The sequence below is a fragment of the Mytilus galloprovincialis genome, chromosome 1, assembly GCF_965363235.1.
Source record: "Mytilus galloprovincialis chromosome 1, xbMytGall1.hap1.1, whole genome shotgun sequence".
NCBI lineage: Eukaryota > Metazoa > Mollusca > Bivalvia > Mytilida > Mytilidae > Mytilus > Mytilus galloprovincialis.
Genome location: NC_134838.1, coordinates 104215149 through 104228026, shown reverse-complemented (window position 1 = coordinate 104228026; position 12878 = coordinate 104215149). Strand labels below are relative to the sequence as shown.

Genomic DNA, 12878 nt, shown 5'->3' with positions numbered 1-12878 from the left:
TATATATTGAATGCAATAGAAAGATAACTAATTGCAGTTACTTCAATGGGGGTTCTTGAAGATTATGTAGATATTTTTTTCTCCTGATTTTGAAATAAATCTAAAAAAAGGATAATCTTAATTTGCCAAATAAGCAATATCCTGTCTAGTATTATTAAAAAGGGTTTGTTGTCATGCATTTAAATAGTTATTTTATATTTATTATCTATAAAAAAAGGGCACTATGTTTTCTGGTTATCTGTTCTTTTATCGTTCTAACTATCCAATATCAAGTTAATGTTTTGGTTGATTTTTGACACATCAATTTGAAACACTAAAAAGCCTGACAGCTGTATGATAAAAGAACTATTCATTGTAATGTGAACCTTTTAAGAGATATACCTTATTAAGGTTTTGACCTAGATTTCACAGTTCACTAAACATTGAAATGTGATAATGTAAATGATTCTGATTTTGGAAGGGTGTATAAAATGCGGTTTTAATCCAACGCAATCATAGGTTTGAACGTTTGTTTTCAATTTAGACTAGTTTATATTTATTTCGTTTGGGCTTGTATTATATTTTTCCTCTGGTTAATATAATCTGTTCATCCTATTTTGACTCTTTAAAATTCAAGAGTCTATCCTAAATTGAGGTAAATTAAATGGCTTTCCAAATACTTTTTGATCCCTAACATCACTGAAGAGACATTAATTGTTGAAATCTAGATATGGTGTAAAAATATAACCACCTCATGTTGTGGTTACCGGTAACCATCTTTGCTGCTAGTTTATTGTTTTCTACTTGGTATAAATTGATATAGAGATCCATTTTGTTACACCTTGTGATCAATTTATTTGGCAATCGTCAATGACAGTCAGCAGGGTTTAAGAACATCAGTTGTTTGACCAGCTAGTCAAATGTGTTTTGTTAAAATATATTTTTTTGAATGTTGGTTTGAACGTTGTTTTCAATTTAGACTTGTATATATATATATATATATATATATATCATACTAGTAGGCAAGTCAATTATCATATATATGTATACATGTAATATATATGATAATTGACTATATAATATTAATAGTTGTAAACACATTAAATTGATATAGAGATCCATTTTGTTACACCTTGTGATCAATTTATTTGGCAATCGTCAATGGCAGTCATCAGGGTTTAAGAGCATCAGTTGTTTGACCAGCTAGTCAAATGCGTTTTGTTAAAATATATTTTTTTGAATGTTGGTTTGAACGTTGTTTTCAATTTAGACTTGTATATATATATATATCATACTAGTAGGCAAGTCAATTATCATATATATGTATACATGTAATATATATGATAATTGACTATATAATATTAATAGTTGTAAACACATTAATATTCAATTTTTATTTTTGAACAAATTACTTTTATGAGATAAGAAATCCATGTACTGGTATTTATATATTATTATGAGATGCAACTTTTCCTCTCTTGAATTACTATACAAAATATTGAAATATATCTATTATCTTTTTAGCGACAAGATGATTGGTATACACTTGTTGTAGAAGTGAAGGATACCCCTGCAGAAGGCAAGCTGATGATTGGTGATTACATCAGATCTATAAATGGCCAGGCTTTGACAACACCACATGAGGTTTGCTCTTTTTTGGAACACTTTTGATAGTTCATTGCCTTGCTTTGAGTGTTGTCAATTTACATAAACCATCCTTCTCTTGTCTTTAAAATTGTATTTTTCTGATTGAAAAGATTGATGCAAATAAAATATTGAATTTGAATTATTATGCATGGAAAAGATTTGCTATATATTTTTGGGTGCAAGACATTTTAGCTAAAAAATGTAATCTACTAGCAGACATTTTAGCGCCGACATTAGGGCCCATTTTAGCACAGGATTAATCTGTTCACCTGTATTTTCAATAGCCCATTTTAGCAAAAACTTACTTGGTTGAACGGTAATTTATACCAAATAATTAAAGTATAGACAAATGTTCACCACAATCTGGATATAAACTAAAGGCTAGAACGGACTTTTAACATTTGATTAAACCTTTTAGACTTTTATTGCTGTATTTTATCTGGGATATTAATTCCACACTAGAACAGACTTTTAACTTTTAGACTTGTAGTGCTCTATTTTAATGTACATGATATGTTTTATATTGCAAAATGTATTGTGCTGTCTTGAGTTTATCAAAGTTTTTTATTTATTATATATTAATTATTAGAACATGTTAAAAATATTACGCTTAAATGGGCATTGACAATTTTAATTTTCCCTAAAATGGGTTAAAAATCTGGCACTAAAATTAAATCTACTTTGGCTCTTAAATATCCGATTTTTTTCGCTAAAATGTTGTATCAATGCGCTAAAATATCCTTCACCAATATTTTTCCATTAAACAAACCAAGCACTTAATTTGGATTAAAATTTACTGGTATTGATTTTTTGTTGAATTACTAGTGAAAATGCATTTGATACGTGTATCAATACTTTTCCTATCAATTTTACAAAAACTAGGAGCAAAAAGAAACAAAACAAGATACCACATGTATCACGGGAATATCCATTTTGGATTGAGTTTAATATCATTTTGTTCTATGTCGTTCTTTTCTGTTGAGTTTCTTGTAATATCATCAGCCGATTACTAAATTATTATTTAAGTACTATTTGATTGCTGATTTTTAAACACTTTTGTAAAACATACCCAAATGTTGCAAGGATTGTGCTATTGAGTATCTGAAGTATATTAGGCACTGTATAGCAATATGTTATTCAACAATATTAACTTTGATCATATTTCATTTGCTAATTGTAATGATTGTTACTTTGTAGGCATTCAATATGATGGATAAACTGGAAGATTCAATAACAGCAAAGATTGTTCTGCAGCGACCAGAAGATGTTGTTCAAGACTTCAGGGGCAAAATACAACAAGCCAAAGATATTTGTAGTGCAAAGCAGATAAATCCTGCAATTAGTGAACCAGACAAAAGGAAACCAATGAGACAAAATAGTTCAACATCACAGAAATCTTCTGGTTCAGGAAAACTGTTCCCTGGTGAACAAAAACTGATCGCAGTTCATCCTTCTAAACCTGAGGCAGTTAAAACTGGTTCTAAATATAAACAACCTGATAGCAATACTCTAGTGTCGGGATTATTTAATGTTGTTAGACCTGGATCTAGTTGTTCAAACTCTAATGAATCCCATATGAATTTTTTAGAAAATGAAAAACTTGTTGATAACTCAGAAGTTCATTTAATTGTGCCAGAACCACCAGTATTAAACAATAATAATCAAATTTTATCAGAGTTTCAATCAAATCGGACGGTAAAACTGCCGAAAATAAGGATATTTATATGTGGCAATGAGGCAAGAGCATTAGCCAAATTATTAGTGCCATCAAGTTTTCTAAAGACAGACACTAGTAGTGCCCATTGTTTGTACGAGTGTGTTAAATGTACAATGGACATGAGTAAAGCTGGGGATGTTAGTTTTATGCCTTGGTCATCATATGACAATCTGTTACAATCAGAGGAAACTACAAGGTTAGTTCTATTAGAAACATTTATTTAGGAAAATAGGTGTATATCTGCTACAGCCTGTACAATGACCTATAGTTGTAATCTTTTGTATTATTTAGACCCTTGTAAAGAGTTGCCTTATTGGCAATCATACCACATATTTTTATATTATATTGGTTTATTGGTTTTTATTTAAAATTTGAATAGCAAAGAGCAAAATGTGCTGAAGGACATTACTTCCACTTACTACATTGTAAGTAGGCTCAATATCTATCTTGATTCACATTTTACATTTCCTGTCTGCAAAATCAAGATTATCTAATGTACATGTATTTATCAATATTCACATGGGTACACTTCCTACAAAATGAAGGAGGAAAGCTAGTTATAAAAAAACAACTGTGCCACCAAAATTATTGATTTATGTAATTTATTAAATTAAAAGTGTTGATTATACATGTATATATTACCAATGTTAATATACAAACAGACAAACAAGTATGTACATGATGTAGCAGAAATTTAAGACCAGTGCATCTTTGATATTTCTGTAATATTTAAAAGAAAAAATCAAGATATATTATTATAATATTTCAGAACCATATATATGCTTTTATGAAGTAGTAGATCTTTGATAAACATCATTTAAGAAGCCTTATCTAAATTTCATGGTCATGATGGTTAAGTGACTTATTTTTTCTCAGCAACTAATGATGATGCAACAATATTTCAATATTACATTTCCTGTATTCAAAATATTACAATAATATTTCATATCAATTTTGCCACTTTGACCTACGTTGAACTATTAAATGGCTTTCGTTAATGTTGTTTCATTATTAATTTATGTAATTACAGATGGCCTTTAAGTTATCATGACATTGGAGATTTGTTGCTTTATTGTGTTTTTTGTAGCAAAAATCTTCCTCTTTCTTACTTTTTTATTATGTTGATGGATGAATTATTGTTAAATGTTAGTGGCAACTATCACATACACACCAGGAATAGTTGTTATATATGAATATGTACTCTGGTTTAAAATGGTTTATAATAAACTGAAACACTAAGCCAAAAATGTTTCTGAATTTCTTGACATATTGTTTATAAGCAAGTTTTGAAACTAAATGATTGAGGTTTTAATACACATATGTTAAATAATGTGATTATATTGAAATCTTTCAGGTTACATGCTAGTAATGATTCTCTGGTCAATGGGGAGATAAATAAACAGAGAGAAGAGGATTATTTGCATAGAGGTGTTGTCAATACAGAAATATTCATTGTGCCAGACGAGAAACTCTTTCAATATGGATGTCATTACCTGTTTACACGAACAAGTTTATTTTTGCTAACTTTTAATGGTGCCAAAGTTTTGAATTCTGCTGCAGGAGAAATTTTACGGTTACAAAATTTGATTCATACCATAAGATGTTGTGTTGGTTATGATAGCAATATCTTTACATATGGTCTTTTGAACAGTGAACAAGCTGATTTCAAAGATGAGGTTCAAACTTTATTTTATACATCATACGGTCAACAAATACGCAAATATAGTGTGACAATTCCTGATTTAATTATATCTGATGAAAATTCTAATCAAATTCCATCCAAGATATTGAAAAAGAATGTATGGAAAGCTGTAAGTGAAACAATTCAGAAACAACCTGTGTCTATTCTCTCTGTTGTTATGATGGCACAACTTGAAAGGCTGCGCCAAGAAGGAAAACAAATTATAACAGAAGAAGAATTCACAAAAATGTTCAAAATGGCTGTTCCAAATGGTGAACCTAGTCTGCAACATGTTGTATGGACTACCCTGAAGGAGTTCGGTGAATTACTCTCTCCAAGTAAGTTATCGTTACTCCAATGTTTAGAAAGTTTTTCATTACAATTTTTCTTCAGCAAAAGTCTTGTTTCTTTTACATTTTTAAAACAAATTGCTTTAATACTCTAGAGTAAGATTAAACAGTTCAGTTATCCCTTTCCTCCATGGAATTTTTTTTTTTTTAACATACTTGATTCTCATAGGATTTTTTTCAATAAAAAAAATCATCAGGTTTAAAGTATTAAAATGCATTGGTAAACAAATACTTCATCAATGAAATTCCAGTCAGATATTCTCGTGAATATCCTTTTGATATTAGATGCAAATTTGATTAAGTCTGATTCAGATTTGTCTTAGGTAAGATGTTTCAACTGAGGCACTACACAGGCGTCAAAAGGCGTCATTATGGAGTAAAGGGGGGAGGGGGGGGCGTCAAAATGCGTCATTATGAAGAAAAGGGTTATTATACATCATGAAGTATATGAAAAGATTTCCTTTGAATTTGGTCATGACAAAAGAAATGTGACACTGCCAGGTATGCATTATACTCTGTTCACGGTATAGAAAGGTCTAAAGCTATTAATGTTGATGGGGTTTTTTTTTTTGTTTTTTTTTGGGGAGGGGGGAGTAGATGTTAAGCTATGTTTTGTGATTTTACAAGCATATAGTGTTTGATATTCAGTAACATTTTGTAGTTAAATCAATTAATCATGTGTTTATTGAGAACTAAATTGAGTGAACAAACTACACTGTGCAATGGTGAAAGTAAATATATACAGTCTGACAACTTTACCATTGACATTTTTACTTTAATATTTGAATTGTCTTTTCAGAGGCAGCACCTTTGAATTTACCCAACAACCAGCAAATGGAGAAGTTGCTATTTATAGATCCTGAGATTATACTGCAGCATGTCCAAGGGTTGGTCTGTATACCACAAAGACATTCCTCAAGCAGTGATATCACCAAACACTGGATTAAACTGGTTGCTACTGGAAACATATCAAAAGAAGACCTTTTGTCAATCATTAGTTCTCAATCCATTAATGCTGAGAAGATACTGAATCTTATGTTGGCATTTGGCATGATTTTCAAACATTTTATTGATCAAGATGGCATTGAGCAGTACCTTTTCCCATACTTTCTGTCAGAACAAGGGCATATAAACTATCAAAAGACAGACAGGGACAATGCCTGTTTGTATTTACAGTGTGTTGATCAAACTCATTTGTCCAGCATGCAGTTTTATCAGCTTGCTTTCAGTATCAGAAACCAGTCTGATGGTAACAAGATCTCACTGACCAGTGCTAACTCATGCACCCTACATCACCAGGGTCATGAGATCACACTGGTACATCACAAATTTCAGGACAGAATGCAGATAATCATTGGAAAGTGAGTAGATAATTTTACATCATTTTGTAATTATATAGAAACATCAAGAACAACAGATAAATTTGCTAAAATATTTTGCCTTGTGAGCATCATTACCATAAAAAAAAACTAACAGTAAAATGCAAGTTTTTATACGACTGCAAAAATTGAAAATTTTTTGTTCGTATATTGGTATCACGTTGGCGTCGTTGTTGTCGTCATCGTTGTCGTCGTCCTTGTCCGCAGACGTTTGGTTTTCGCACTTTAACTTTAGTAAAAGTAAATAGAAATCTATGAAATTTAAATATAAGGTTTATCACCATAAAAGGAAAGTTGGGATTGATTTGGGGTGTTTTTGTCCCAAAAGTTTAGGAATTAGGGGCCAAAAAGGGCCAAAATAAGCATTTTTCTTGGTTTTCACACAATAACTTTAGTATAAGTATACAGAAATCTCTGAAATTTTAACACAAGGTTTATGACAAAAGGAAGGTTTGGATTGATTTTGGGAGTTTTGGTCCCAACGAATTAAGGTCCAAAGGGTCAAAAATTAAACTTATCTTGATTTTAACAAAAATTGAATTCTTGGTATGCTGAATCTAAACATGTACTTAGATTTTTGATTATGGGCCCACTTTTCAAGTTGGTCCAAATCAGGGTCCAAAATTATTATATTAAGTATTGTGCAATAGCAAGAAATTCTCAAATGCATGTATTTCGCAATAGCAAGAAATCTTCAATTGCACAGTATTGTGCAATAGCAAGAAATTTTCAATTGTACAGTATTGTGCAATAGCAAGAAATCTTCAATTGCACAGTATTGCACAATAGCAAGAAATATCTAATTGCACAATATTGCGCAAGAAATTTTCAATTGCACAGTTTTGTGCAATAGCAAGAAATATATATTCAATTGCACAGTATTGTCTCGTTTTCAAATTGGTCTACATTAAGGTCCAAAGGGTCAAAAATTAAACTTTGTTTGATTTCAACAAAAATTGAATAGATGGGGTTCTTCAATATGCTGATTCTAACCATGCATTTAGATTTTTGATATTTGGGCCCAGTCATCAAATTGGTCCACATTGAGGTCTAAAGGGTCTAAAATTGAACATTATTTGATTTCATCAAAAATTGAGTTCTTGGAGTTCTATGATATGCTGAATCTAACCATGTATTTAGATTTTGGATATTGGACCATAATAGGTAAATGTTCAATTTAAAATTTTTAAGTTTTTAAGTTTAAGTTCTTGGACCACATTCATTCTGTGTCAGAAACCTATGTTGTGTCAACTATTTAATCACAATCCAAATTCAGAGCTATATCAAGCTTAAATGTTGTGTCCATACTCGCCCCAACTGTTCATGGTTCGACCTCTGCGGTCTTCGCCCTGCAGAGCATCTGGTTAATTGTTTTGAGTATATATATATTACAAGTGCAGTGATGCTTCCATCCATGACAAGTTTAAAACAATTACAGTTTTAAAATAACTAGTAATAAGCATAATAAGCAATGAAAACATTTTGTTAATGGGGGGAAAATTATAAAGCAAGCCACCTTGTTTGCACCATAAGGTAAAAATAAATTATTCAAATGCTAAAAAAAGCACTGGCTGTGCAAGACCCTCATTGTTAGTCAAGGTCTCTAAAACACTCTCCATCATCACCTTGTTTGTATTAAATACATTTGATTGCAAGAATATTCCTTTAGAAAATATTATTTATATTTGCATGTTTCACGTCATCTTATTTGTCCTTGAGATATTATATAACCAGTACAGTTCAACCATTTCCTAGCTATTTCCTTAGATAAATAAAAACTTTGTCAAGTAGGATGTTGTTCCGTTCCAAAGAGAAGCTTAAAACAAATTTGATAAAATATATAAATAAAAAATTCTGAAAATTTCATTATTTTGTAGCTTTTTTATTATTAATAATGACATACTGTTCAGAAACACTCTAACAGCAGTTTTACTTTAACAAGGAAATATTTATTTTTATTTTACATTTTTATCATTTGTCGTATTTCATGTAATTTATTGATAAAAATATAAAATTACAAAAGCACAATTATCTTTTAAATCTTCAGTACTTAGGTTTCCATGGATACCAAATTCTTATCTTGGTGAAAAGTTGCTGTTTTGATAGAATATGATATCAAAGTAAAGGTCTTCATTCTACTTCTATGATGTTTAGAATATTTTCTTTTAGTATTTATTGAATAATTGTGTCCATACTGTTCTTTAAAAAATTTTGCATTCCATATATACATTGTGTTAAAGAATCCCCATGAAAAATGAGGCCTGCATACTCTGTCCCTGCATAATTGAGTCTACACTATTGACTTTTCCTGGACTTTCCTCTTGTATAAACAGATTTTAGTTTGCTGATATATGATACTAACTTAAAATCAATAGATTGAGACCTGCTGTTTGTTTGAATGCACTGAAGAAATTATCTATACATATGTAAAGATCAAATGAATATACTTTCATAGCAACAACTAATTAGAATTTCTTGATGTTGGACGGAAACAACTTGGCTTCATTAAGACATTTAGAGATTACAATTCTACTTCCTGTTATAACTTGATTCATCAGTTATACTTTCTATGAGATTGGATTTATTGTACAGATAGAATGTTTACATCACACCTTTGTCTACAGCTGCTGTCTTCAGACAAAAGTGATATTACCCAGCAAAAGTACTTAAAAGAGAAGTAAAAGATACCATAGGGACATTCAAACTCATAAGTCATTAACAAACTGACAGTGCCATGACAAAAAATGATAATCAATCAGTATACAAAACACAATATATAAAACTAAAGAATAATAAATAGTTAATGAAAGACACCTTCAACAACTCTCTATTGGTGCATCAGTAATGCTCAAAACCAAAACAATTGAAACTTTCAATAAGTATTTATAAATACCTGATAAGCTGTATGACCGAATTGGACAAAGGAACCTAAAAAGAATAGCCAAAACAATTGAAGTCAACTTTACCTGAGGAAGTTAGAACCTTAGTTTCTTAATAATTCCTAAACTTATCAATTAAAATGGAATATATGTTATAAAACATATCATCAGAAGTGCTACATACATTAATAAATATTTGTAATTTTGTTTTCAGAAGTGAAAGAAACAAGAAGTTACATTATATATACCAATGGTTATGTGATGTTTGCCATGCTGCCCTACCACCTGAAGTTAACTATGTTTTAGGGCCAGAGTGTCCACTTCAGGAGGATTGTGAGGTCAAAGGATCAATGACCAGCATGCATGTAGTGGACATTTCAAGTAGGAGGTCCATTTTATGTAAAACAACAAGGATTGATAATCATAAGGCTGTAAGACGATGGCTACAAGATCAGGTATGTTAAGTTTTAAGTAGAATTTCAGAACACTGAATACTTCCTACTATCTAGTTCTTTTTATGCCTACAGGCACATAGGACAACAGACTGGATCTTTCCACTCATCTCTGTTTTCTAATTTCAAGTTATTTATAAAAGGAACATTTAGCAATGAGATGATACCCATAAAAAAGACAGTAAGATGAACCTATCAAATCCACCAATCAACAAAACAGAGATCAAACTAAGCTATTAAAAGTAACTACATTTCAACATCTAATAATTTGTAAAAGATACTACAATAATAAATGTATTCAAAGTATGCTATTCCACATTTATAATTTTCATAGGGTAGGGATTTAAAATTTTGCTGTTTGCTGCTGTAAAAATTTTAATTGCAAATTTTAACAATATTGTTGAAGTAAATATGCTTACTATTGCATGCTGATTTAACACATTTTACTTAATGAGTAGCTAAACAAACCACTGAAAAAAACACAAAACAAAAAAGATCAACAAAAATAAAATCATATGGAATAATACAAATACAATAGCAAAAGAAAAGTACAGGGTAAAGTCAGCACATTTTTTGTTCGAGTTATTCCTGCCAAGATAAATGTAAACATTCAACTAATTAGCAAAACTAACTTTGATAAAAGATCAATGCATAAATCATATTTTTATATTTTAAAAATATATATTGTTATGCTTACAGAGTACAGAACCCAAAATTTATATAAAAGATTTGCCATACAATGTGTTCCATAAACTTTTTACCTATCTGCAGTGTGCGACAACTCTTGGGCAGGATTGGAAAGGTTTAGGAGGTTAGTACAGTATTAATGTTTATTATCTGATTTAATCCATAAAGTCTGACAAGAAACAAACAAACTTTCAGGATTAAGGGAGCGGACAGTGTTCAAAAGTGTTCTTCATATCAAGAAAAAAATTAGACAATTTTTGCCTGATTATGATGTTTTAATACTTGTGCATTCCTTATTCAACCTGTCTTGGAAAGGGGTATATAGTTATGCCCATGTCTGTCCCTCACAAATAATATTTCCAAATAATGATTAAACTAACAAAAATTTTGAAATTTGACCTCAATGTAATTGATCATAGAATACAGTCAACTTCAATGTGACTGTTCATGAGTTATGTCTGTTAGTTAATTAAAAAAAAATGATTATTTGGTGTTTTCAAAATGATAATTAATGTACAACTAGACAAAATCTCTTCTCTCTTCTTCAAAGAAGATCTACAAATAAGTGAACCATGGCTGTAAACAACAATTATAGTCGGCTAGATAAGTCATTTAGGAAACTGTTAGTCCATGCCTTATTGGAATAATTTGCATTGAATGATCATCAACAAAATAAACTTATTGTTTTACCTAATATTTTGATGACTACAACACAAAATAACAGGAAGAAAGAAATTGATAAGAAAATGTTTATGATAAAGTTTAATCAGACAGACTTTTACATCAGACAACCATGAGGAAGAGTTATCAGTCGAGACAGATAAATTGTTTACTTCCTAAATAATAGATATCTAGTTTAAACTGTCCTTATTGATAAGTACTTATTACATAATAATAAAAAGATGAACTTAATTTGTGCAATTTCAGGGCACATCCTTATTGTTAACTTTTAAAAAAATCAGTTCATGAAAGATACAATAATAATCTTCAATGTCAATGATAAAAATGGTAATTTATGAAAGTAATAGAAAAATGTTAAAAAGATGATTTTGTGTACTTGCAGGGTTACTTGGCCTATCAATTAATGATATCAACGTCTATGAAACAAAAAAAGATCCGGCAATGGTCCTTCTGTTAGACCAAGATCAAACCAATAGATTGACAGTCCATGAGTTAATAGAATTATTGGACCATCCAGATATGAAAAGGAAAGATCTCATAGAACTCTTACAGACTTGGTTAGATAGCCGGAATAGATAGTGAATAATTTGAATTCAACTCATACATCAAGACAGACAACTCTTACTTCACCTGATTCATACATATGGAGTTTACATTAGAACTTTAAAACCAAATACTGATACAATTTTGAAGGAACCCATTGTCATGTTATGGCGAAATTAAAAACCAATTTTCATGTATTTCCTGGGTAAAGGTGAACCACTATTTTAGATGTTCAACGTAGTACAAATTTTCTGTAGACTTGTATGCAGACATTGACAAAACTTGGAAATATCCACAAAAGTACGATTTGTTCTCAATTCATGATAGTTGGTGACCACAATAATAAGTCAGATAGTTGGTGACCACAATAATAATTCATGATAGTTGGTGACCACAATAATAATTCATGATAGTTGGTGACCACAATAATAATTCATGATAGTTGGTGACCACAATAATAATTCATGATAGTTGGTACCCACAATTATAATTCAGTCACTCTAGTTTAAACTAATGTTGAATTATAAATCATGGTGTTTATATAATTTATATAATTTTTTTCAAGAAACAATGGTTGAAATTCAGATTTGTTTTATTTTCTAAAAAAATGTAAAAATTCCAATGCGTAAAGTGTATTGTTACTAAAAAGAACAAGGTTAAAAAAATTAAGACTTCTTTAGTTTAAATAGTTTTGATTGAAAAATACATTAACAACTTTGGACAATGATTCCATTCAGCATCTTTTTCAAAAGGCACATAAACTGGCTACCATCAATGCATTATATTAATTTTGATCAGCATTTTGCAAGGGCTTCATTAAACAATTTATTAAAACAATTTTTGAGATTACATCATTTATCCTTTGAATATCTGTCATTTACCA

The 12878-nt window shown here is 30.2% G+C and overlaps 1 protein-coding gene across 6 annotated transcripts in view; it reads left to right on the top strand.

The window, feature by feature from the left end:
* Positions 1-12452, top strand: part of LOC143048289 (uncharacterized) — a 28402-nt gene extending 15950 nt beyond the window's left edge. For all 6 annotated transcript variants that reach the window (XM_076221879.1, XM_076221888.1, XM_076221915.1 and 3 more), the window contains 7 exons: positions 1504-1623; positions 2824-3539; positions 4698-5362; positions 6174-6735; positions 9847-10087; positions 10784-10895; positions 11835-12452. In XM_076221879.1, coding sequence (XP_076077994.1) covers positions 1504-1623; positions 2824-3539; positions 4698-5362; positions 6174-6735; positions 9847-10087; positions 10784-10895; positions 11835-12031 — 2613 coding nt within the window. In that variant the 3' untranslated portion in view covers positions 12032-12452. The remainder of the gene's footprint in view (positions 1-1503; positions 1624-2823; positions 3540-4697; positions 5363-6173; positions 6736-9846; positions 10088-10783; positions 10896-11834) is intronic.
* Positions 12453-12878: the final 426 nt, after the last annotated feature.